Below are 27,056 nucleotides of genomic sequence, written 5' to 3'. Positions count from 1 at the left end.
TGCCAGTCCAGGACTGAATGTTTTACACTTTCTACCACTAAATGGAAGTTTGGTTTTCAACCACCAGTCATAGTACTTTCCCTAGGCAGTTTCATTCGATTGAATTTGATTGAATTCGATTGAATTGAATCGAATTTCATTCGATTGAATTTGAATTTCATTTGATTGAGAATTTCATTCTCAGGAATGAAGCACTGAATAAATGCAGAGCATCTTTTGGGGGTTTCCTATTTTGTTAGAATTTCAACTTTAAATTCATTTTACCTTTTTCAGCAATGTTCTCATTTAACTTAAGATTTTCCATTTTGTCCCTCTCTTCATTCTCCTGGTAGCAAAAACTTATTCTTCAAAGTTCAGACCACATCATCACTTAGTGAAGCTTTATTTCTGATCATTATTAACTGATCCTGGCAGAGTCAAGAATTCTTTCTGTGTTCCTAATGAACTGTATTCACCACTGGGACAAAACTGATATATTAAAGTTAATTTTTATTTCTTCATACACAGATTGTGAGTCCTTTGTGGACAGGAACAGGGTTTATATCTGTCTATTCCTAATTCTGAAACAGTTTTCACACATACTAATTGCTAAGTTTCTTTCTACAAGTTGAGTCACAAAAATATTAGGGCATCAAAATAAATAGATAAGTCAAGCATAGACTTTTCTACCAAACTCCAAAATTATAGGATAATCTCAGATAAAGAACAAGGACATGCGTCTTTATCCAAAACAGAATGAACTTACAATACTCCTTATCCAAGAGGTAATATGGCCATAAGTATAAATAGATTCAAGAAAGTTTTGAAACTTGCATTGATGACAAAGTACATGTAGCTCTATTGACATTACACACTAAACCATCTCCTCTTTTACCCCACAATAAGTGTTTGAGATAGGTTATATAATCTTCGTTTTATAGGAAAAGAAACTAAAATTCATATCATTTAAAATGACCTACCTAGGGTTATACAATTGGATACATGGCAGATTTAACGCTTGAGCCAAAATCTTCTTTTATATTTCAAAATATGTGCTCATTACAGCATACCATACTGCATCAATAATCCACTGAACACAATTTGAGAATCTACTCCCTCCTTTGTCTTTACAGATAAACTTTTCTTACCTAAAGATGATGTGGTCATAAAATGATGTTCTGAGATGGTAGAACTATTCTTTATTGTGTCTTGAAAAAGAAAAAGCTTCATTTGACATAAATCAGACATTTTACAGAATGACCTTCCCATTTATAATATACTTACTACATATTACAATGTATTTCTTACATATTCATAAATTGTTAAATATTTTAATGTGTATAGGAATACACACACACACACACACACACACACAGTCATGTGAGTCTTAATTTTTTTTAATTAAAGTTTATTGTGGTGACAATTCTTAGTAAAGTACATAGATTTCAGCTGTACAATTCTGTAATACATCATCTATATATCACCTTGTGTGTTCACCACCCAGAGTCAGTTCTCTTTCCATCACCATATATTTGATCCCCGAGTCTTAATTTTTTAAACAAAACCTGGGGTGATAGGAAAGAAATGATAATTAGTGCCTTAAAACCACTAAGATTAGTCAATGTAGTATCCAAATAGTCTGCTCATTGGTATTAGTATGTAACTATATTTAATATCTAAATAAGAGGATTTGGCACTATAGTAACTTATTCATATAAAGTAGTATAAGTAAAACAAAAGCTTTCCTCTTTGTAAAAATTTGTTATTGGCCTTTGATATCCATAGATAAACCTAGTAGGCAAAGTTACTGCTGTGGTCAAAATAGACTCCACACTGGGTGCTAGACCATTCTGAGTCTAGAGGGTGAGTGCGAAGCTGTCTTTTCTGTTCACATGACTGCTCATGGGTATTTTGCAGAAGAAATATTCCATTGCTGAAATTCTTATACTGAAGAGCATTGCCTAAGGGAAGTGCTATGACTGATTTGTTGAAAAAAGTCTAGAAATGCTTGTAAAGGGTTAGACCATACAGTAATACTGGTACAGCAGAATTCTGATTTTCAGGTGGAAGAAAACACTCCATCATGTTCTTCTAATTCTTTTTTCTATTTAAAGGAATATTGGCTTTTAAAAAATATATTTAAAACACTTCATTTTCATAATGTTATTCTAAAGGGATAAATACTTTTTTCTCCTTTTTACTTTACATTACATTACCTTACTTTACATTTAGCAGATTTTATTTTAGCAGATTTTATTTTATTTTTTACCTGGCATTAATATGACTATTTTATTAGGATATTCGTGTTTATAGTATTATATCAGATAGAATGTGATAGCTACTTGATTGTTAGTTGGGGAGTAACAGAGTATTCATTCATATGTTGCATTCTTGCCATTTGTAAACTAGATAAAATATTGGCCATTTCCTTCTTGAAATAAGAATTCTGATACATTTGCTGACTTCAAAATGTGTTAATAGCCCTTATTACATGATGTGGTTTATCTTTTTTTATTATTATTTAGGTAGAACATCCTTATATAATAAGTAAAAATAAGTTAAAAGTTAAATTTTCCATAATTTCACATTCAGAACTTAAAATATTTTACAAGTCAAAATTTCCTGTGGTACCATATACTTAGACATTTTGAAGACTTTTTTCTCCTTGAATACTGATACGGAAAATATTTTGTTATCTGGTTTATATTATATCCATTTTTGTTTTATAAAATGCCCTTGTATAAAATTTGTTACAAATATGAGTTCCTGGTCCAGAAACATTAGTCTACATTCAGTTATATACACTGCCACAATAAAAGTAAATTGACTCCATAAGAACATATCCCATTTCCAAATTTAACTGTATATTTGATAAATGAAAACAAGGATTTGTTATATATTTTGTCAGTGTCAGTGCCCTAATTAGTAAACGTATCAAATCTAAATGTGAGGTTACTTTAAAGTCTGTCCATCATAAAATCTTTCTAATTTTCTCTTTATTCTATGAATAGGTCATAGCACATAAGAAACTAATTGTATAGCTATGCCTTTTATTGTAGAACAAGTTCTTCTGGATCAAAATTCTCAAACTCCTCCTCCAAGCCCTTTCTCAGTACAAGCTTTTAATAAAGGGGCGAGTTGCAGTGCCCAAGGATTTGATTATGGACTTGGAAATAATAAAGGTAAGTGTTTAAAAGTAGCCTTTTACTTACCTAACTTTAGTATTTTTATTACCTTCTCTTCTATCCATTTTTATTACTGTTTACCAAAAAACTTTTTTAAAGTTTGTTCGTAGAAAACTAACAATCAATGTTTACGAAGGTGTTCCTTTTATATTATTATTTTTAACAGTTTAACCTTAAATTTATAGGAATTCTTGCCTATTTGTTCCTATTTTAAGGACACATTTTGAATTCACATCATAAAGACTTTGTGTCACTATATCTAGTAAATGAACTTTTTTGTCTCATCTTATTATTTTATGAGTAATGTTAATGAGCATAAAAGAACTTTCCAGAATGATCTATTTAAAATTAAAATGTTTAATATTTTTAAGTAATATTACACATGACCTTCATTAAATTTGTGTGGTTTTTATGTCTAACTGGGTTTATCTTAGTTACCTTAGAATAACATGACATGATATGTATGGTTTTGGTATTTATAAAGAAGTGACAACGTAGTAAAAACAAAAATAAAAACCTAAACCATATTAATATAAAATGTATACTACTTTTTTGGCTGCATTAATGGAAGATATCAGCATCATGGACAATCCAAACATTAGTTATTTTGACATAATTTATACCTGAATTTCATCCAGAATTTCATTTGTATGCAAATTCAGACACATTCATGTTCTGAATCATGAAAATCAGCCATATTGTCAGCAGTTAGCGTACAGTTGTATGATGGGTAAGAGGGAGAAGACAGCCTCCATGGAAGTAGTCTTATTTTAAAGTGTATTTAAATTAATTCACAGGATTTGATTTCAAGAAATAAATACAGTTCACTATATACCTGACTTGCAGAGTAAGTGAAATAATGAAATAGTCTGCAAAATACAAAATTACATCAATATAGAGGAAATAGTCAATTTAAAATAAAACAACTTTCTGTTTGATATCTTTATTACTTTCCACAAAGTATTTTTATGAAGGAAGCCTAGACACAGATTTCTCTTGGGCTTTCCCTACTCTGTTGTGTTGGTCTATTCTGCAGGTTTGGGTACTATATGCTCGCTTGTTTCTGGTGGCTCAGATTTCAGCTAAAGCTAGATTGTCATACTTAAGTAGGATAAATTCTTGGTGGCATTTTCTTCATGTCCCTTTCCCTCTACCATTGTCAATCCTTAAAATCTCAGTGTTTACTTACCACTAGTATACTTCTATAGTAATCTGTTTTAAACCATGTTTAATTCAGATTGTATGCTTTCAGTCTCTAAAATGTCTGAATTATACTGGTGGCTACTTTAAATCAGTCTTTAAAATATAATTTCTTAAAACATCATAAACATCAACTTTCTAGAGATGCAAACATTTCTGACAATGTGTATTAAACAGAAATAATTACTACTTTTTAAAAGTGTGATTTTGCTACTATTGCTCAAAAATAGCATGTAGTTATTAATAGGCTTTTAGAATATTTATTAATAGATGTAGCAAAGAAATAATAAACTTTAATCTGATTACATATATTTAACCTTTATTTAACAATTTAACATTACCTTTAACAATAGTTCCCATTTTCTTTAACTCTTTATACTATCCAAGATCAAGAAATTATTTTTTGCAAAAATTCTTTTTCTTTAAAACCATTTTATAAAATTCTCCATAATTGCTAAAACCCTTTCTGTAACATACAAGGTTAACTTTTTTTAAATAAAGACATGTAGCTTGTGTGCATAGTTCTTTCCATATAAATCTATTCTTTGTTGGTGCCTCTTTTGAAATTTTCATTTATGAAGCTTTATTATATTTAGGGAATATGGCTGGAAAGGTACTGTTTTCCAGTTTCTGCATATGTCTGGATACGTTTTTTTTCCCCTCTTCTTTAGCATCATTTAAACTATTTAATATATATATATGCATACACATATATATATATATATATATATATATATATATATGTATATGCATATATATATATACATATATATATATACACACACAAATAAATGAGGAGTGATGATCCATTCAATTATATTATTTCATAGTGTTAAAAATATTTTTCTGTTAATATCTTTTGATTTAATTTTAAGGAAAAGTGTCAGAATTCATATTTGAGATACTATTTAAATTAGGGAGCTTATATTCATTTTTATATATATATGTCTTATAGACTTGCACATTCAAGCAAAAGAGTTCATGCTTTTAAAAATGTATAATTTCTTTTGCAGTAACAACTTTAGAAAGAAAAAAATTATAACTGCAATGTATATATGTTACTAAATTAATAACATATATTTTGCCTCCCTTGAATCCTACATTTAAAAAAACCACTCATATTTGCTAATTTTCTGCATGAAGTGTATTGCATATGAGGCAGGGTGATACTAGTCATGGTCAGGTACTATGTACAAGACATCATTTACTTAGATCTTATTTATACGTGTATGATATTGAATCAACAATTCATAGATTCTTCATAGCCTCTGTTCTCCCACGCTGCTACTAGATGTTGTAAATGAATTCACATGGATTTGGGCTGTCATATAAGATCTGGTGGGATGCTTCCATTAAAACAATATGAAACATTTGGTCCCTAATTTGAGGATAACGATCACCAACTTCCACGCATTTCTGAATTGGCATAGTTTTATTTAGTTGTTTAACTTTATCTGAATGTCGTAAAGCACCATTTACTTTGCCATTTTGGATGTTAATTAATAACAAGTTGTAGTTTTGACTGTTTTGCCCACTGCAGGTGACCAACTGAGTGCCATATTGAATTCAATTCAGTCACGGCCCAATCTCCCAGCTCCTTCCATCTTTGATCAAGCTGCAAAACCTCCCACTTCCCTAGTCCACAGCCCATTTGTGTTCGGACAGCCCCTTTCCTTCCAGCAGCCTCAGCTTCAGAGTAAGTCTGTCAGTCTTACCTGCCTCATCAAGCCATTTCTGAAGCTTTGTTCTGAGTTGTGTATCAGTTACTAATTATTTATCAACTCACCAGATTGGTTTTATTTAATGAGGATGTTATCCCTTCCCATCTTTTTGAAGCATTTAAGCTATTCTGAGCTAAGACATTCTGCAGCTAAGACATTTGTTTTTAATCACACTTTTTTAAGAGTACTTATTAAAATATGACTAGTCTAATTCCTGTATTAGCAAATATATACTATAAAAAACCATTTGATTTAAAATTCTCTTTTATAATATGCACAACTATGCTAAGCATCAGTTGTAGGGATAACTTCCAATGTTTTACGTTGGATTTTTGTTACTTTGAGATGCCCCAAGAGAATAAACCTATTTCACTACACCAGTAGGTAGAGGAGAAACTGTGCTGGGCAGGTTTATTTGCTTCTTTTAAATGAATTTTGTATCCATAAGATGTATAGTAACTTAGGTGTCCAGATTTTCTCAAATTGTCGTTTCTTCTCTTGCTTTTTATTGTTTTGTTGTTCTTATACTTCACGCCAAATTGATCATTTGATCCCAGTTCTGCCTCCTAGGATTGCTCTAGCCCTTCATCCATGATAGTAATTCACACTGATATGGAAAATCAACCAAATAAATTACACTTAACTGAGTATTCTTTTTTCTGAATAACGTGCTGAGGCTCCCACTTCAACTTCTCAAAACTCCTTGCAATATGACAACATTCTTAGCCTTCAATTCACATGTTGTCTGTGCAACACATAAACATGCTCATTGAATGAGAGAGTTCATGCAAGTCTCAGCTTACACACCCTTTGTTTGGATTCCAATGCATGACTTGTTTTCTTCAGCAAAGTACATTCACATGGAAGTCCAAGTTATTTTTTTCTACAAAATTGGTAACTGTTATTAGTATTACTTCAGAGACTGTCCATCATTTTGTTTTTATTAGGAAGCAGAGTAGTGTGTAGTTAGCAAATGATGTTATTCACTATGATACAATTCTCGACCTTGGGTAAAGAGTGCACAAGAGTGTAAATTTTTCTAGATTTGTATTATACATTAGGCAAATTCAACTAATGAAATTAATTAGATTGGAAATGTAAGTAGTATCAATTTTTAGCTAATCATCATCTCTATTCATATATGATATTCACTTTAATGTCTCTTAAAAGAAGAATTTCAAGGAAACATAATAGTGGCATGTGTGTGTGAAATAGTTTCTTCCTTCTTGATAAGAATTACAGAAGAATGAAAGAGAACTGAAGGCTTAGTTTACTGATTTTATGGAGCTCCAGACTTTTTACACTTAGATGTACACAGGTTGCAGGACGTTCTAAAGCTAAGGACAAGGAGAAAACAAAAATGGAAAAAAATATAATTAGGCAGAAAATTCATATTACATATAAAATTTTTAAACATAAATTAATAATGTCATACTAGCAGCAGACGAGAAAACTAAGGAAAAAGCACCTTTTTGTTTTACCTAAAGGTTCATTACAAGTCTTAAAAACAAGTATAAGTACTGTTTCTATTTTACCAAATTATTTAATGGAATAATTTGAAACAAAATATAAAAACCATAATAAATTAGATTTGTCTCCTTGAAGGGATAATAGGTTTCCAACTGACATTGTTTCAGTATAATTTTATGTGTGTTGTGTCTAAATATTATCAGTACCACCACTTCTTTTATCACCATCTTGGAGCAAATTTGAAATCATGGCCTAGAAATGTCTCAATTACCAATTTTCTGAATCATTACTTGACTGTACTGCAGCAATGGGAATTCCTTCGATCTTTCTACAAACCTCTAATCACCAGCAGAGTATCACTGAAGTTTGACTTCCAAATTTCGGAAACCATAAGTCTTAATCTTTAGCTTAACTAAAAAAGCTATGGAATCTAAAAGTAGGTTTAATATTTTGGAAATAAATTACAATTATATTAATCATATCTTATTAGGAAAATTAAATCTGGCAGAGTGCTTATTGTTGACTACCTGAGTGAGTTATCCCTTCCTGAACTTCACTGCCATCTACCCCACCAGCATTTCATCTTGCTTTAAAAGATGAATTATGCATACTAAACTTCCTTTACTAATTACTAAAATTAGATTTATTTTTGTTTTATACTTTTGTGATACTAAAAACATTATGTACAGAAGACCATAGTTGTAAATTTATGCTTATACTGCTCGTCACCGCTATGCACTAAACACTGTACCTTAAGCACTTTAATATATCCTCATTTGAGATAATGTTTTCATTTTGCAAGTAAGGAAACAGGCTTAGGGAAGATAAATGATTTAGCCCCGAAACATACATAGTAAGATGGTATAACCCGAACATGAGGCTGATTCCACTGACTGCAAAGGCCTTGTTTTTAAATATTCAGCTTTGCTTACTGATAAATAATGCAAAATCTGTTCATATATATATATATATATATATGTGTATAATTTTTTTAATGTTCTGCTTATATTTTGTTCTAGCACCTAAGAGTATTAGCTTTATTTGGATTGGTTATTTTTTCCTTTATAGTTTAATTTTAAGAATATAGCTTAGTTTGAAAGAAAAAAGATTTCCTGAATGTCATATCACAAGTTCCCAGCTAAGTAGACGAGCTCCACAGAAACACACATAACCTGGCCGTCATGTCAACTTTTAGCTAGCATTTCTAGCATTATCATGAGTAATTCTTAAGAGTTTTGTTTTGTTTTGTTTTTTCCTGAAGCATAGTTTTTTTCACTAATCTCTGGAATTTGAAATGATCTGGCACATTAAATTAATTTGGTATTTTTTAATTAGCAAAATTATTTTATTATAAATGCACACATACCTATATATACAAACAAATTATTTCACCTGCTGTTCTAGTGAAATAGAATACAGAAAGAAAAGTTACAAGTTTTCCTTGTCTTACCATACATATGTACACAGGCAGGAGAGAGAGAGAGAAGTGTGTATATAGACTTTTTCTTAATGTTCTATAATTTACTTTTTCATTTCAAAATTATATCTGTAGTTTTTAGACTTGGTAAGCTGTTGGGCAGTAAGAGTCTAGTGGATTGAGACAGAGAATGGTATTTGTGCCTGTTTTCTTTTAAGAATATTGCATTCCTTATTTTTATTGTCTTTCTTCATTCCTTTTGAAAGTATCATTTTTTGTCTCATAGCCCCTGACAGTGTCTTACACGTCATAGACTTTCCAGGAGTATTTGTTGACTATAGATACCTAAGATTATCACTTATTTAGTGTAAACCATGAATTGAAGAGTATGTGTTTCTTGTTATGATGTACATTCCAGTATTTACTCAGAGTACATCATCAAAGAAGAAAAAGAATATTTCAGTAGTAACAAACCAGCTATAAGGTAATGATATATGACCTCTAATGTATTGAATTTCTGAGCAACGTCCTCCAGCGAAAAAATGGTATTTCAAATGACTGTCCTTATCATAAGCATTTTCTGCCTACTATCCAAGAGGCTATATAGTTGACCTTTTTTGGTAGAAAAATGTTAAAGCATTAAGAAAGTTTATTCTTCTTCAAGAGATTTTAAACATGTAACATAATATATGTCAAAATATATCATACTTTCAAGCCCAGATATGAGAGCTCTAGGTTACCTTGCAACAAGAGTATTCTGTTATACCTGTTATATCACATTCTTAAATGAAACAAAAAATTTGCTAAATGTGACAAAAGACGCCACTTGAGTATCTGCATGCATCTTTACATTTCAGAATGCTTACGTATATATATTAAAACACTGAGTTTACTTAGAATATAGAGATGTAGTGATATAAAAACTTTAAGTTCAAATTTCTCTTCCAGCCACTTCCTTGTTTTAGTATTTTTGTTTTATACTTTTTGATACTAAAGTATTTTTGTAGCCCCGAAACATACATAGTAAGATGGTATTAGTTACTTGACACATCTGAGCCCTTTTTACCCCATCCATAGAATGGTGTGCCCAATAAATGGGGTACTGATACCATTGTTGACTTTTGACGCAGATATTTCTCTCTCATGCTCCAGGGAAGACTGAAAGAAATCAGTTTCAGAGAGAAGAGTCTGTTCTCTGTGGAAAGAGTTGCAGGAAGGAATTTCAAAAGGGACAAGTGAGGTTTCTTAGCTATTTCTCACAGCATAATTTCATTATTTGTTTTGAGATCAAGTCTTCATATAGTAACAATATATTCAGAAGTTAGTATGGATGTTATTATAAAAACCAGGTTTGTTTCTAAGACTTAGAGATCATATCTATCCTGGACTGGAGTCATACCACAGAATCTGTTCGTTTTGATCCTTGCCTGCTATGAGATGTGACAGGGAAGAAGGAGACCTGTCTTTTTCAGTTTCTGTTCTCCCCAACTAGTTTTGTGACACTAAGCTGATTTCCGAGATCCTTTTCCTTTTTATAATTTTTGTAAAGAAAAAGTGTATGATGATTTTCAACAAAGATTTTATAAAATCAAGATCAGCTTGTTCAAGTATTCAAGTTCAATTAAATTTTTTACACTTGAACCTATAGCATCTATCACAACAGCCAACATACTTATTTTAGTTTTGGCTCTAACATCTTTAGCATCCTTACAAATCCCTATCACTTTAGTCATAGGCCAGAATGTATCGTCACTCAGGGTCACCATATTCTCTGTGGTATGAAAGTTGTGACCCATGTTCCTTTGCCTCTTCATCAACAATTTTTCCATCAACCCTTCACTTCATCCTAGGAATTCAAACCAAAGATAATGCTGCCGTTGTGAGAGAGTATCTCTTCATGCATCTGTTTGATTTCTCCTGACTAGATTTGGCTTTGTAGCTCTCCCTCCTTATTGGCTACTATTCTGTCCACCCTTCATTTTGAAATATTGTACAAGGCAGCCCCAAGCATGTCTTAAGTACTGCAGGAGCAACGTTCACAGAACGCATGAGAAACATAGGAGAAAAAGCTCCGGGCTCAGCTAGGAAAGGGTAGAGAAGGCCTTTTTAAAAGAGGTATCCCCTGATTCGAGTGTTGAAGGACTCGTAGGAATTTATCAGGCAATGAAGGGGCAGGGGAGGGCAGTGCAGGAGCATTCCCACTATGAGAATAACGTGATCTAGTTATAGAGATCCGCTGAAGCAACAAATGTTTATGGGGCACCACCTAAGTGTCAGGCACTATTCTAAGCACTGGTCATGCAAATAGTTCAGTGTGGGAGGCTGTTGCAGTAATCCAGGTGAGAAATGATGGTGGCTTTACCAGAGTAGTAGCCAAAGATGGTAGTAAATTGTGCAATACTAGATATAATTTGACAGGGAATCAACAGGATTTGCTTACAGATGGAATAAGCAATGAGTAAAGGGTGGATCTAAGTTTTTTTCCTAGGCATTTGGAAGAATGTAATTTCCATTTACTATGGCACTCCTGGAGAACTAGGTTTGGTGAGCAATAACAAAGGCTACATTTTGGACATTATATTGGTAACCTGCTGTTGCATAACAAGCCACGCCAGAATCTATGACTTAAAATGAACACCGTCTAGCTCACAATTCTGTGAGTTGGCAGAGTAGACTGAGTTCAGCTAGGTAGTTCTTTTGGTCTTGGTTGGTTTCCTTCATGCATCTGTATGTCAGCTAAGCAGTTTTGCCTTGGGAGGTTGGCTGGGCATTGGTTGATATGAGAAGGGTGCTTGAGCCAACTGTCTCTTAGGCTAATCTGAGTTTATTTGCTTGGACATTGCTGGATTCTAAGAAAGCAAGAGCATGCACAATCTTTTGTGCCTTAGGCTGAAATTAACAGCATTACATCTGCTACAATCTGTTCGTCAGAGCAAGACACTAGGAGAGTCTGTATTCAAGGATACACTTCACTTCCTGATTATTATAGAATTGCTGTGAAGGGGTGTAGGTACAGGGGTGGGGATAGTTGTATCCATGTTTGCAAATAATCTATCCCAGATATGTTAAGTTTGAGATTCCTATTAAATTCGGGGCAGATACCGAATTGAGATCGATATATGATCCTGGAATTCAGGAAATGTCCTGTAAATTGTGACTCCTTTGGATTATAGCAGAATAACTTGAGAGTTGTTATATCTGGGTGATATATAAAGCCATAAGGGTGGATTAAAGCAGCAGGAAAATAGATATAGGTAGAAAAGAGAAGAGGCCTAAAGACTGAACCCTCTCCAGTGTTTAGAGGTGGGTAGTAGGAGAATTCGGCAAAAGACACCAAGAAATGGACAAAGAGATAGGAAAACCAAGTGAGTGTGGTGTTTCTGGATGCCAAGTGAAGAAAATATTTCAAGGAAACTTTTGTATCAGATGTTACTGGTGTGTCAAGTCAAGTTAGGATTGAGAATGGACTTGGGTTTAGCAATGTGACAGTCAGTGATGATCTTGATAAGAGCAGCTTTGGTAGAGTGAGCTACCAAAGCTTAATTTAGTGGGTTCAAGAGAAAAGGGGGAAGAGATTGGAGACAATGAGTATAAATAAATCTGTCAAGAGGTACTTTAAAGGGAAAGAAAAAACAAAATGAAGCTAGGACAGAGAATGTGGGATTTAGAGATGTTTTTGCTTTGTTTGTTTTTTATTGGGAAAAAAGGTAACATCAAGGATGTTTTCTAAGGAGAATGATCCAATAGAGAGAAAAATTGCTGATGCAGGAGACAGAGGAGAACTGGTGGAACAATACTCTTGCATAGGAGAGGGGATGAGATCTAGTGCAAAGTGGAAAGGTTGGCTACGTTGGAGCACAAATAGTTTATCCATCATAACAGGAGAGAAAGAAGAGGTATAGTTGTCAGGCGCTTGAGAATGTTCTCCTTTTGTTTGTTTTTTCTCAGTAAAATCGGAAGTCCTCAACAGCCCAGAATTAGCATATTATGTAAAGAGTGTGTTGGTAATTTGAAGAAAGGGGAGAAGATATGAAATAGTAATAGCTAACATATACCAAACATTTACAATATAACAGGCACCATTTTAACCACTTCATATGAATTAACTCACTTGATCACGTTAGACAACATGATTCAGTTGAGAAGCTTCACACATTTGTAACTTAGAGTGTTAGTACCCTAGTGGCAGAGATCATGAAGGGTCTCTGTAGTTTAGACTTTGTGCTGTAAGTACAGTGAATAAAATGAAGGGAGCCGGTGAAAGGTATAGTTCTGCAGAATTTTAAAAAAGGAGTGATACCTGTTTTACACTTGTAAAAGATAACTGAAAATATTATTTAAAAGGCCCTAGAGAAAGGGAGAATGTTAGAGTCAGGGAGTCCAGAGAAAAGCTTAGTATGGCTTAAACTAAGGTAAATTACAGTGGGACAGCAAAGAAGGAACAAGTTTAGAAATATTTAGGCAGTAAAATGCACAGGACATGCTAATCACTGTGGGAACAAGTCCAGAATGATGTCTAGTTTTTTGGCTTTATTTTGAAAGAAAATCCTTACCCGATACCAATAAACAAAATAAAAAGCAGGTTTTAAGGAGAAATGAGTTCAGATGAGTAACTTAGCTCTAGTAAACTATAATATAATTTGAATATGGGAAACGTTTAGCATTTTCATAATTAAAGATGGCATTGTTGACTGACAAGTTGAAAGTACACCATTAAATTATTCGTATATATATATATATATTTTTAGTAAAAATGAATCAAAGTATTTTCATGATTTTTGCAAATTTAGAAAGCATTTTTTAAAGTATTTCAATTATATTTTTGTGTTAGGTCTGCCACTTTTCTCTAAAACTTACACCATAGGCTTAGTAAAACTAAAACTAAATGTTTTTTAACAGCTTTACTGAGGTATAATTGTGTACATTTGATAAGTTTGAACATATGCATACACCTGATACCATCACCATAATCAACTAAACGTTTATCTTTTAAATCAGGCTTTTTATCTCTTACCATTAGGTATTGTCTTTCTTCTCTCCAGTCCCTTCAGTTTTTTTGAGAAATATGTCACAGGATGGTATAATTAATTTCTGGTGTTCAGGGGACCTCAGAAGTCATCCAGCTCTCATTTTGGAGATAAGGGAATTCTCAGTGACTTGCCCAAAGTTATGTAATTAACTGGCAAATCTGACTCAGACGAGACTGAGTTTTAGCTGTCCTTGTACTTCATAAGCGTATCCTCCTGAAGGCAGCACATGGTTATGGTTAGTGTTAATCACCTGATAAAAAGTCTAATTTCTATGACAAATAGATACTATTTTTTCCCTTGCAACTAATAAACAGTTTGTGGAGCACCGGGTTTTTTATTGCTGAGAGTATCCCCAGCCCTCATGTGCCTCAAATTGTTGCTCAAGGAGCAATGCTGAATCTTTTCTTGGAAGTTTTTGAAGTGATTTTTTCCAGGGCCTAGCATATATACACATCAAATTTTGCTCCAAATTTTCCTCTCTTGGCCATCACAAACTCTGAAATTATATGCTAATCTCTAATGTTATATCCCTTAACCATATTTACTAGGGGTTTACTACAGAGGGTGCCAAAAAAATGTATACACATTTTTAAAAAGGAAAAACTGTATTAAAATTGTAATACTCAATATATACCAGTAACAAAAGATGAATATAAGTCATGTGTATACGTATTTTTTACAACCCCGGTATATATTCAGTAATATTACAAGCAAGTTTTATGTAAGTACAGTTACGTCTCGAAGTCATTTAGAGACACATCATATTTTGGGGGTTATCTATCTTACATGTTTTCATGTACCTTCCTTTCTACATTCATATCATGTGGATTGATGTTATATCCCAGTGAAAAGCTTATTTCTATTTTGTCCTTAAGTTGGAAATTTTGTTCTAACTTTCATTCTTTTATGATTCATTTAATATACTAACATTTATGTAAATAATTTTCAGTTTTTATTCCATGTCATAAGCTCCTTTAGCATTCATGCAATTCCACGTTTCTCCTGATACATTTACTAGGATTCTGGATATATCTGATGCAATAATATTGCCTGCCTTGCAGTGTGTCTCTTAAGGATTGCTTCTCTTTTTAAAATTGAAAATACAAATCTTTTAAAAAATTAACTATATCAAGGTATATTTAAACATAAAGAGCAAATTTTGTAAAAATTAAATGCATAGCACAAGTTGTCTGCAGTCATAACTTAATTTCTTTAGGCATTTAACTATAACCTCTTTAGACTTTTAAAAGATTTTTCTTATTCACTACAAATTATGCCTAGGAATTCAATCTCTCTAGGTTTTGTGACATTTTGAAAAAGACTTCAAGGCTGTTTTGGCTTCAAAGCCTTTTCTAGGAGTTTGTCCTTAAACCTCTTAACATCTTATTCTACAAGTATCCTTGTAGTTTATCACATTTATGTTTTTGGGTCCTTCCAATTAAGATAGTATTCTGATTTCCTGCTCCTGTTTCCTCCTGCCAACCCCAGTCTTCACAGATTTTAGCGACTAAGCCCAACTATCTCCTTACATTGGCATTTTGAATTCCCCTTGAATTAACTCTTCCAATCAAAAGCTGTCGCCCTCCTAACTGATATTTTCAATAAGAGTTGCAGACTATGTGTTATATGAGATTTAGAAAGCATATGAATTTATTTTGTAGTAACTGGTACTTTTTGAGTTTTATCGACTTCAAAAAGAAGGATGCTCAAAAATATTAAAAATGGAACATTTTTTAACTTAGATAAAGATGATTTGATGGCATGTATGTCACGTTTCTCCACCCACTCCCATCATTTTCTCTTGAACCCGCTTCAAGATGTTCTTGCAGTTGCCCTTATCCGCAGAAATTGCTCTAGTCACTCTTTACTTGTTTTGCTAAGTTCAGTTGTCCATTCTAAGGTCTCATTTTACTTGATCTATCAGCAGTGTTTGACAGAGTTGACCTCTCTTTCCTCCTTGAAACACCATCTTCCTTTGCCTGCTGTATATTTCCTACCTTATCAGCTGTTCATTTTCATTCTCTTTTCTACATCCTCCTCTGTTCTGTATTCCTTGGAATGTCCCAGAACTTTGGGTTCTTCTAGACCTCATCTCTAAGTAGTCTTATTCAGGCATAGAATATTGCCCAACATCTACAAGCTTATGACTCCCAAGTCTATCACCACTTGATCAAGTATACGCGTATACTTACTTGTTCATTTCTTTTTTCACCTGAAGATAAGCTCCATTAGAGCAGGAACTTTATTTCTGCTCATCATTTTATTCTCAATGCCTAGAGCACTATCTGAAACACGATACGTACTCAGTACCTTGAATGGAATGACTTTTTGGTTTATGAGTAGTTCACCTTTAATCTTGGTCATAGTAATGAATCAGTCAACTATTACTTTTCTGTTTTGGGAAAAGTATATGTTGTATCCAATTTTTTATTTAAGTAGTATTACGTTGTCTCATTACCTGACTTTATTTCACCTCAATTGATTACATTTATTTTAATTGCCATGAAGTAAAATTTTAAATAAATTGGATTTTTTTTTCACTTAGATAAGGTGGGATTTTTTTTAGCATACTGCTATTAACCTTAAGGGTTCTATTAATCCTTTTTAAAAAGATAAATTATTTAATGTTAAGTACTTCATTTTCTGCATGGTAAATCATGAATGTGTCTAACATTTTCAGTGACTTGTCCATTTTCTTTGCTTTGTGTTATGAAACTTATAAACAAAATGTGGTGTCTCAGTAATAACATATACAGAAAAACACTAAATATTGGGATTAGTACTAGCATTGTTCACTGAAGATGCACTCAGAAAAGTAGTCAACCATAAATGTCAACTTGGGTCCGAATTCTGAGTTACATAATGGAAAAATCATAGTCATGTGCCCATACGAAAAACCAGGTGACAGTAGGTCAAACTGTAAGTAACATTTATCTCTCATTATTTACCAAAACAGTTTTACTTACAAACTTCTATTTATATGGAAATGAGGACCAAATTGAAAAAAACCGACTTAAAGAAGTATTAGTCTAAAAAGAAATGCTCAAATTTGATTTATCAGAACGATGAGCCTTATCTAACTTTTAAGTTAACATATTTGTAGCTATCATTATTAATCTAAATAAATTTAATTTGACTATTGTTTCAGTTTTAATTTTCGAGAAATATAAACTTGTTGATAAATTTAGTGGAATATAAACTTTTTAATAATAGTTAATATTCACACATAACCATTTGAAATGCTTTGTTTCTGCTTGCATTCTCTGCCAATTTTTTTTTTCCATTGAATCTGTGCTGCTTCTTTGCCAATGTTTTCCACTATAGAATCTCCATCTCGCAACCTTGCTTCTCGTGAGCGCATTTACAAAAATTATGGTGTAGCTGGGCCTGCCTCTGCTCTCTCATCTCTGTCTCACAAAACAAAGGGTGGGTATGTGTGCATTCATGGATGGGCCATTCTTAATGAACATAGGCGGTTTCAATAAGGAAATTTTAGTTCACCTCACTCATTTTCATCCCATTCCATTTTTTAAGATTCAAGTTTATCATTTTATTTCAATTTTGATGTTTTGGGGTTATTTGTGATATATCGTCAGTATTATAGTATTCATTACCCTAATTGATAATGCATGTTTACTATAGCTATAGGTTATATATTACTCCTATTTAATTTCAAACCTATATGATATCTTAAAAGGTAAAATAGGTAGTATATAGACAGAAATGCCTGATTTGGAGAGCTGTAAAATCTTTATTATCAGAACAAGATGGTATATATCTAAGTCATGAAGCACATTGTGATCTATAAAAATATAATAATCTTATGTAACTGGTTAGTCTTAAACTCATTTTTCTGTTATACAATGTAAGAATCATTTTTCTATTTTAGATTTTTTTATAAGAAACACTTTGATAATTAGTTAAAGTTTTTTAGTTTAACTTCATTATCAGGGTGCATAAATACACACACACACACACACACACACACACACACACACACACACCCTACACTGACCTACTTACCTGTCTGGCATGAGTCTTCTTTGTAGTACTAGTTACTTAGTTTTAAATTTTTAAACTTAGTAATGTTTAAACTGTATTGACAACTGATAAAATTTCAATTTTAAAATATGCTTTTATTCTTTTAAAATACTATCTATATCTACTCACATTTTCATCTTAAATTAATATGTAAACTTTTAAAATCCTGTATTTTAAGAAAATTTTATCAAATTTTGCAGCAGTGGCTAATATATTGCATAAGTTTATCAAGTAATTTTTTTTTTGCCCCCACCCCCCCTTCTCATCCCCCCCAGTTTTTAAGCCGTTGTTTCTCAGTCTAGATGTGTAGGACACAGCTCCCTGGCCCATGCTGGTATTATGAGCCTTGCGCTCCCCCCAGCTGAGGCAGTCAGTCACCGGTTGTTGGTCGGCTGCTCACAGCCGTTCTTGCCGGCTGCGGGCCACACACCAGCTGCTCACAGTAGCACACGTCAGCACACAGCAGCCCCATGGCAGCTCACAGCAGTTCACACCGCCCTCCGGCTGTTCACAGCAGCCCAGATCCAGGGAGAGCAGTTGTTCACAGTCTTAGCTGTAGAGGGTGCAGCTCACTGGCCCATGTGGGAATCAAACCGGTGGCCTTCGGCGTTAGGAGCATGGCGCTCCAACTGCCTGAGCCTCCGGGCTGCCCTCAAGTAATTATTAGTTTTCTTTTTTCTTAGAAATGGGTAACAGTTTTACATTTGTTTGTACAATTGACAATGATGCCATAAGTATTATCGTATAATAAATACTTTTATAGAACTTGATCTCTATAGTACATAGTGTTATATAACCTGATATATACTATATATTATTGCATATCATATCACAGTATAGTACTACATTCTGCTGTATTATAGTGTGGTATCATATAACGTGATGATTTACAATTTTGGCATGAAAGCAATGATGTAGGTCAGTAATGAATGAATACTTAACATTTAACATGTTTACTAATTTGTTTGAATGTACTAAATTTCTATTCTGTCATGTATTTTTTTTCAGAATTCCTTTGAGGTTAGAAAATATTTTGCCTATTTTAATTAAACTTATATATGATAAACAATCATTAAACTCAAGTGATGAAGTGAAAGTATGTATGATCTAAAGATTTTTAATGATTTGTTTATTGGTATTTCAAGCAGCCACAACGTGACAATTAGTAACACTATATGCTTCAAAACTTTTGAAACCCAAATAAAGGAGATAAACATTAGTGCATATAGATTTACCACACTTCACTTGACATATTCTTTTTTAAAAAAATATATGAGATATATTTTGGAAAAGTAAATTTTTCAAAAGGATTTAATTATAATTTGACAAATCTCAGGAAGAAATAATTGCACATTTTTTATGCACTTGGACTCCAACAGTTCACCACTATCACACAACAGTACTCAACTATCACTATTTAGAGATCTTAAGAAAAGATTCACCACTACTAGAGGTAGAGAGATAAGGTATACAGATGCCTACCCTCTCTAACCCTCTCTGTTTAACACTTTTGCAATAACATGACAAGCGTGTTCCTGCTATTTGAAAGATTCCATTGTTCAACCAGTCACAGAGGAGATTTCCTTTGTGAGGATTTGCACACCATTAATTTAGAAAGCAAACCTCCTTCGATGTACAAATCGATCTTTTAGAGAGACAGGTGCAGGATATAAAAGGTTTACTACCTATTTGTCTAGATTCACCATTATATGTGGTTCAGCTTCCAAAATAAATGTGATGATGAAGGCTGTCAGATTAGTAAAAAAAAAATTAATACTCTAAACATCACACCCTCAAAATTAGTGGCAAGGACTAAGTTGATGTTTAATTCTACCAAATTCAATATATTTTTTTATAAAATTTGCTCTATGGATCAAAATATGGTCAGCAGTTTCTTAAACTACTTTTATATAATTTGAGAGCACTTATAAGATTGTAACTTCTTTTAATCTTTGCTCTACCACGAAAGCATCAGTATCTGGATTTTTGTGTGTGTTGTGATTTGTTTACCCATTTTTTTCCCTGAACTTAGCCCAGTTTCTTACAGTGCTTTTATAAAAAGAACACATACATAATAAATGAAGTTCATGATAGAATAATAAAGGATTGCAAGAAACTGAGGAACGTTATATTTAATAGTTACTTTTATTCATCCAAAGAATGATGAATGGCATGTTGCAATTAAATATTCAGTTCATCAACGCGCCCTAAAGAGGCGATTTGCCATATTTCATTATTTTACCACAGAATTATTTTACTTGCAAGCAACTGACCCTTACACAACAATGGCTCTTGTCACCTCTGCCCTGTGGCCTTGGGAGCCATAATTGTAAAAAGTGGATTTTTGCAGAACCTGAAGATTTGGGACTAGCAGAAGAAAAAAATATTTTAAAAAATAGGAATTCACTTCCTCATTCAACAAATATTTATTGAGCACTTACTATATCCCAGGATCCATTTTTAGCATTACATGAGTGAAGAGTAATAGACAAAAATACCAGTCCTTGCAGACCTTCCATTAGAAGGGCAGATTCTATGGCAATATCGTCTTGACTTGTAGTTAGCTGGAGCGTGACTACAAACACACATGGTGCGCTTGCATGCATGCACACACACCCAAGCCAAAAAACATTTCCCTGTGTCATTCAAATTTGTTCACATCCCTTTTTCCAAAAATAAAAAAGAAAGAAATACCTGCAGTGTAACCGGTTAACAGATTGTTCCCAATTTACTAGGTACCCTTTTTAAAAATACATAAATACTTCCAGCAAGGTTTATGGATTTTCAATTTTTCGTACCACATAAATCACTTTAATCAGGTTGTTTTCCTCCTAACAAGTAACTAATATCACTTGCATTATGACTAGGAGTTCTTATTTTAGGGAGGAGAGGTTTAAATGTTAGGTTTTAACATTTACTAGCGACAAAGACGACTTGGCTGTAATGCCTCAAAGGCAAGTACGAAGTATTAATAGTAGGAAGGAGAAACACTGAATGAGTGAGGGTCAGGATACAAAAAAAGAAAAAAGAAAAAAAGTGCCCATGTAGAAGTATCTAATGATTTGCCTGGAAAATAGGTGGAATATTTTTCTTTTTATATTTGTATCTGTTATTTTCCTGACTCTTTATTTCAAGCCCCCCACCCCACCCCACCACAATTCAGACATGTACTACTGATTCCGAGGATCCTCTTTTTTCCAATGGGACACAAGCTTGAATTCTAACCAACTAAGTTTAATGAGCTAAATAAGTAAATTTTTAGAATAGAGTTTATTTAGAAACAATAGATTGCCTGAATTGCATGTAATTAAATAATACCTTTGGGCATTCATATGTTAATTATAAATTATTCTAATCCAATCATTAAAATAGTGTCTCCTAAGCAGCTCTTTATTAGCCTAATGTATTTGTGTACTAAAACGATAAATTATATATAAATTCAGTTTCCTAATTCAGTAAGTCCGGCACTGTTACCCTAACAAGTATCACTCTACTGGAAATTTAGCCTGACTACTTTATATTTAAAAATATATGTGTTTTCATTTTTTTTATTCCAAAAAATTAGCTGTGTTTTTTTTCTTTTTAATCCCTCACTGAATTCAAATTCTCAATTAATTATTGTACTAAAGGTGAGGTTCGGATATGACAGATAATTTATACTGGTACATAGGTACTATTTGTTCAGTCTCTTTTGCATCCATGAAAATTGTTTTTGGTGGAAATGGTTGTATAGTGATGAAATAGAAATGTTATGAGAAATATTTCCCTTTTTTCCCCTTTATTCTTCAAGTGTTTTTGTCTGTAACAAGCAGTATAAATTTTTTAGCTATGTTTTGTATTTAAGTGTTTAGTAGCTAAATTATCAGTAAGTTATAATTTTATTAACAAGTTTTACTATGAAATGGACCATACAGGTGACCGAGGAACTATCTCAACATCTTCTAGACCGGTCTGTACATCAGGAAAATCAGACCTATCGTCCAAATACAGCAGATCGCTTAAACCTGATGGGCGTATGAGCCGGACTCCCGCTGATCAGAAGAAGCCAAGGGGCACCGAAGGTTTATCAGCTAGTGAATCCCTCATGTTGAAATCTGATGCTGCAAAGTTGAGGTCAGATTCTCACAGTAGGTCATTGTCCCCCAACCATAACACCTTGCAGACGCTGAAATCTGATGGGAGGATGTCTTCTAGCTTCAGAGCTGAATCCCCAGGACCAGGTTCTCGGTCATCATCACCTAAGCCAAAGACTCTCCCAACCAGTAGGTCTAGCCCATCGGGTACTAGTTCCCGCTCCTCCTCACCACATGATAAGAATCTACCTCAAAAAAGCACTGCTCCTGTTAAGACAAAACTTGATCCTCCTCGGGAGCGTTCCAAATCGGACTCGTACACACTTGATCCAGATACCCTCCGCAAGAAAAAAATGCCCCTCACAGAACCATTAAGGGGACGATCAACATCCCCAAAACCAAAACCAGTACCAAAGGACTCAAAAGATTCCCCGGGATCTGAAAATAGAGCGCCTTCTCCCCATGTGGTACAAGAAAACCTTCACAGTGAGGTGGTTGAAGTCTGCACTTCAAGTACTTTAAAAACAAACAGTCTGACAGATAGCACCTGTGATGAAAACAGTGAATTTAAGAGTGTAGATGAAGGTTCAAATAAAGTTCATTTCAGCATAGGAAAAGCCCCACTGAAAGATGAACAGGACATGAGAGCATCCCCCAAAATAAGTAGAAAATGTGCTAATAGGCACACCAGGCCCAAAAAGGAAAAATCTAGCTTTCTCTTCAAAGGAGACGGATCTAAACCTTTAGAGCCAGCCAAGCAAGCCATGTCTCCCTCCGTGGCGGAGTGTGCCAGAGCTGTCTTTGCCTCTTTCCTGTGGCACGAAGGCATAGTACACGATGCAATGGCTTGTTCTTCTTTCTTAAAATTTAATCCTGAACTTTCCAAAGAACATGCGCCTATAAGAAGTAGTTTAAACAGCCAACAGCCTACAGAAGAAAAGGAAACCAAATTAAAAAATAGACACTCACTGGAAATATCATCTGCACTGAATATGTTTAATATTTCACCTCATGGACCAGATATATCTAAAATGGGTAGCATCAACAAAAATAAGGTGTTGTCTATGCTTAAGGAACCACCTCTGCATGAGAAATGTGAGGATGGGAAAACTGAAGCCACTTTTGAAATGTCCATGCATCACCCAATGAAGTCTAAGTCTCCTCTTCCCTTAACTTTACAACACTTAGTGGCTTTTTGGGAAGACATCTCTTTGGCTACTATCAAAGCAGCTTCCCAGAATATGATTTTTCCAAGTCCTGGTTCTTGTGCAGTTCTTAAAAAGAAAGAGTGTGAAAAAGAGACTAAGAAGACCAAAAAAGAAAAAAAGAAAAAAGAGAAGGCAGAAGTTCGGCCCAGGGGTAATTTATTTGGTGAGATGGCCCAGCTGGCAGTAGGAGGACCAGAGAAAGACACCATCTGTGAGCTGTGTGGAGAGTCACACCCATACCCAGTGACGTACCACATGAGGCAAGCTCACCCAGGTAAATGATAATATTGAATACATGTAAGTAGTGTTTGTTAAGAAAAAATGAACTAGGTAACTTCTAACTTGAGCTGTTCTATAAATTATGTTAAAATATAGGGAAGCTATTGCCCAGAATTTATAGCATCTTATAATGTAATTTTTAAAGTGCACTATCAGTATAGGTTTTTTGTGAAAAATAGGTAAAGAAATTCTATTAGTGTGGTGGCAAGGCAATTTAGTACTATTTCATTTCTATGTATTACATTCTGAAATATTGTTTATTTTTTAAATGTTTTATGCATTACCCAAAGGGTGCTGTTAAGGCATCTCCACAGTAGAAATAATGACATATCCATACACTCAGGAAAGATCCCAACATTAGGTCTCCTTTGATTTTAGTGTTTTCCTGCTCAAAATTGCAAATTAAATTAGATTATACTGATTTCTTTGGCATTTTCTTATGGAAGTGATATCAACTGTGTCATCAGAAAACTGTTCTAGGTAAATGTGAGGATTTCTATAACAATTGATTAGTATTCCAAAATTCACCTATTACAAGTTTAGTTAATTTTTTTCTCTTTGTACATATTATACCTGATACCTTCTGTAAAATATATCATTCCTTAAAATACATGATTCTTACAGAACATTTTATACGTATTTTGTTTAATATATTGGCATACTTAAGTAAATCTAAATGTACCCACATCATACATGTCTTTTCATCTGTCTTTGTGGAGAATTTAGGCATCATTTATTTGATTACTTTTGAGTCAAGTATGCTATGTTTCTGATATAGTTAATAACCTGAAAAGAAAAAAGTCAGATACTTACCTCAGGATTTTGCTTCCTTTAAGAAGGTAAATCTGTCATTAATGTATAAGTGGCAATGGTCAGACAACTAAGGGCACTTAAAGTGTTAATTCTTTATTTTCTTGTTTCAAGGTTGTGGCCGGTATGCTGGTGGACAAGGTTACAATAGCATTGGCCATTTTTGTGGCGGATGGGCTGGTAACTGTGGTGATGGTGGCATAGGAGGGAGCACTTGGTATCTGGTGTGTGATCGCTGCAGAGAAAAATACCTCCGTGAAAAACAGGCCGCTGCAAGGGAAAAGGTATTTTTATTCTGTTCTGGCTGTGTGTTAATAATAAGGATAAACCTTATAAAAAATCTCTTTTTATGATCACCTTATATCACATAACTCCACATAGTTGCTATTAAAGATCGGCTTTATAGCAGGAATAATATACAAATTTAATATTTGCACTTGGCCAGCGATTTTTATTACAGAAATAAACTATATCTTGGGATAATACAAGACGGCAAACCTGTGGCATATATGCCTTATTGACAAATTTTACTGTTTAATTCATTATTACTACTCTACGCATATACGTAGCTGTCTCTCGAAATGCTGCCTCTTTTTTCTCTTCCCTTTTGTTACTCTTTATCTCCTCTCTCTTTTTCTTCAACCGTAATTATGTCATAGGACTTGTGGAAAGGCAAGATCATTCACACCAGTGGCACACCTGACTAACAATTTTTGCTGAATATATGCACAGCCACACAGATTATTTACTCTTTTTCCAAAACAGTTACATTTAGACTTTACGACTTAAGTTTTTAATTTGCCCAAGGAAAGGAAAGAAATATAGTTTATGTTCAATATAAAATAGTTTCAGTCAGCTCAGGAGAAGCATGAAGTGAATGTTGGTTTTGGTAATCACTGTTATTATTTTAAAATGCTTCCACAATGTTTAATAATTTTTATTAGAGACTCAACATGCTTAGGTTAAGAAACTTAGAACCTGAATATAAATAGGAAAAGATCACTCCACATTTTTCTTGGCCAGGTCAAACAATCGAGGAGGAAGCCAATGCAGGTCAAGACTCCCCGCGCCTTGCCCACCATGGAAGCTCACCAGGTGATCAGAGCCAACGCGCTCTTCCTGCTGTCCCTGAGCAGCGCCGCGGAACCCAGCATTCTGTGTTACCATCCTGCCAAGCCTTTCCAGTCCCAGCTTCCCAGCGTGAAAGAGGGCATTTCTGAGGATCTTCCTGTTAAAATGCCTTGTCTCTACCTGCAGACATTAGCTCGGTAATATAACTTGGTTGTTTTCCTCAGTCGCTTTGGATTAACAGCTATTGTTGATTAACTGATAGCATGCTCCGAATACCCATGCTACATTACATACTGTGTACAATAAGAGACCTCTAGGAGTTCATTTTCTGAGTCGCCTTGGCCAACATATGACGGATAGGGTACATACACACTTTATGGTAGTAGGTATTTTTTTAAAAACCTGTAAATACTATGTCAATTTGTATTATTACCAATGCAGTATATGTCTTAGAAAGTAAGACTTGAGCTATCTTTTACTGTTTGGTAGACTGACTTCATCCTATTATTAGCAGGAAGTGCTGAAGTGGAAAGAAACTATTTCCTATAGAAGTCTTTCATTTTTTAAATTACTCATTCTGGTAGCATTTAAATGAGTACCAACTGGTTACTGACTTTGTGCTATACCTTGAAGACACCAAGATGATTATAATAAAAGCTTGACTTCTTTGTGTTCGCCCTCTGATAGGAAGTCAGACATGTAAATGAAATATTTAAATGTTACGTGATGAGTACTGTGATAGAAGTATGTGCAGGATACTGGTAGCACATAAAAGATGGAGTGTTCCTGGATTCCCAAGGAAATTAGGAAAGGTTTATCAGAGAATCTGAAGTTTTACCAGAGTCTTGAAGGATAAATAGAAATTAACCAAGCGGGTAATGGGAGAAAAGCGATTCCTAACAGAGTAAATCACATATGTGAGACATAAAGGATGAAAAAGCATTGCACGTTTAAGGAATTACATGCTAAGGTTGGATTTTATCCCTTAGATAGAGGAAACAGTGGAAGAATTTTAAGCAGGGTAATGCATGAACTGGCTTGCAGTTAGAAGATCACTCAGCTACTAATGTGGACGCTGAATAAAAGGGTATGAGTGAAGATGGAGACGAGCCTATTAACAGTATATGCTATACTCCTGTACTGGAGTTGGGTGATGCAGACTGTACTTTTACACATTAAACACTGACACTCTAAAACAGGCTGTCGTATACCGAATTCAAATTTTTTCCATCACCTGACAAGTGAAGATTTCTAGACACTGCCGGCTGGCATGACTTACCAACCAACAGTTCCATTTCGGCAATGTTGTCCTTTTTGTACAGCAGAGTTACATAGTTTTTGTTTGTTTGTTTTTTACTTTTATCCTTACTGTTTCAATAAAATGAATGGGAAACAAAAATGAAAATGTGAAACTAAGTAGTTTTGAGATCAAGATGGAAGTCATCAGGTATGCCAAATGCAGCACATCTTTAGCTTCAGTCAGTCCACTTGGTAGACTGAGGTTAACAACTCATTGTCCAACTTTGAAAAAGAAAGAATCTAATTGTAAGACATGTAAAAATACTGATATAC

General features: G+C 33.8%; 1 protein-coding gene across 15 annotated transcripts in view; it reads left to right on the top strand.

The window, feature by feature from the left end:
- MYCBP2 (MYC binding protein 2) overlaps positions 1 to 27,056 on the top strand; it is a 240,014-nt gene that overhangs the window by 174,917 nt on the left and 38,041 nt on the right. For 9 of the 15 annotated variants that reach the window (XM_074329406.1, XM_074329401.1, XM_074329409.1 and 6 more), the window contains 6 exons: positions 3,039 to 3,161; positions 5,881 to 6,060; positions 17,327 to 17,428; positions 21,958 to 23,598; positions 24,528 to 24,697; positions 25,437 to 25,681. In XM_074329406.1, the coding sequence (XP_074185507.1) occupies positions 3,039 to 3,161; positions 5,881 to 6,060; positions 17,327 to 17,428; positions 21,958 to 23,598; positions 24,528 to 24,697; positions 25,437 to 25,681 (2,461 nt within the window). The remainder of the gene's footprint in view (positions 1 to 3,038; positions 3,162 to 5,880; positions 6,061 to 17,326; positions 17,429 to 21,957; positions 23,599 to 24,527; positions 24,698 to 25,436; positions 25,682 to 27,056) is intronic. The other 6 variants (XM_074329413.1, XM_074329407.1, XM_019738128.2 and 3 more) reach the window with 4 other exon arrangements.

Source organism: Rhinolophus sinicus, linkage group LG04, assembly GCF_036562045.2.
Source record: "Rhinolophus sinicus isolate RSC01 linkage group LG04, ASM3656204v1, whole genome shotgun sequence".
Lineage (NCBI taxonomy): Eukaryota > Metazoa > Chordata > Mammalia > Chiroptera > Rhinolophidae > Rhinolophus > Rhinolophus sinicus.
The sequence above is the reverse complement of the archived record's forward strand: the minus strand, read 5'-3'. Positions and strand labels throughout refer to the sequence as shown.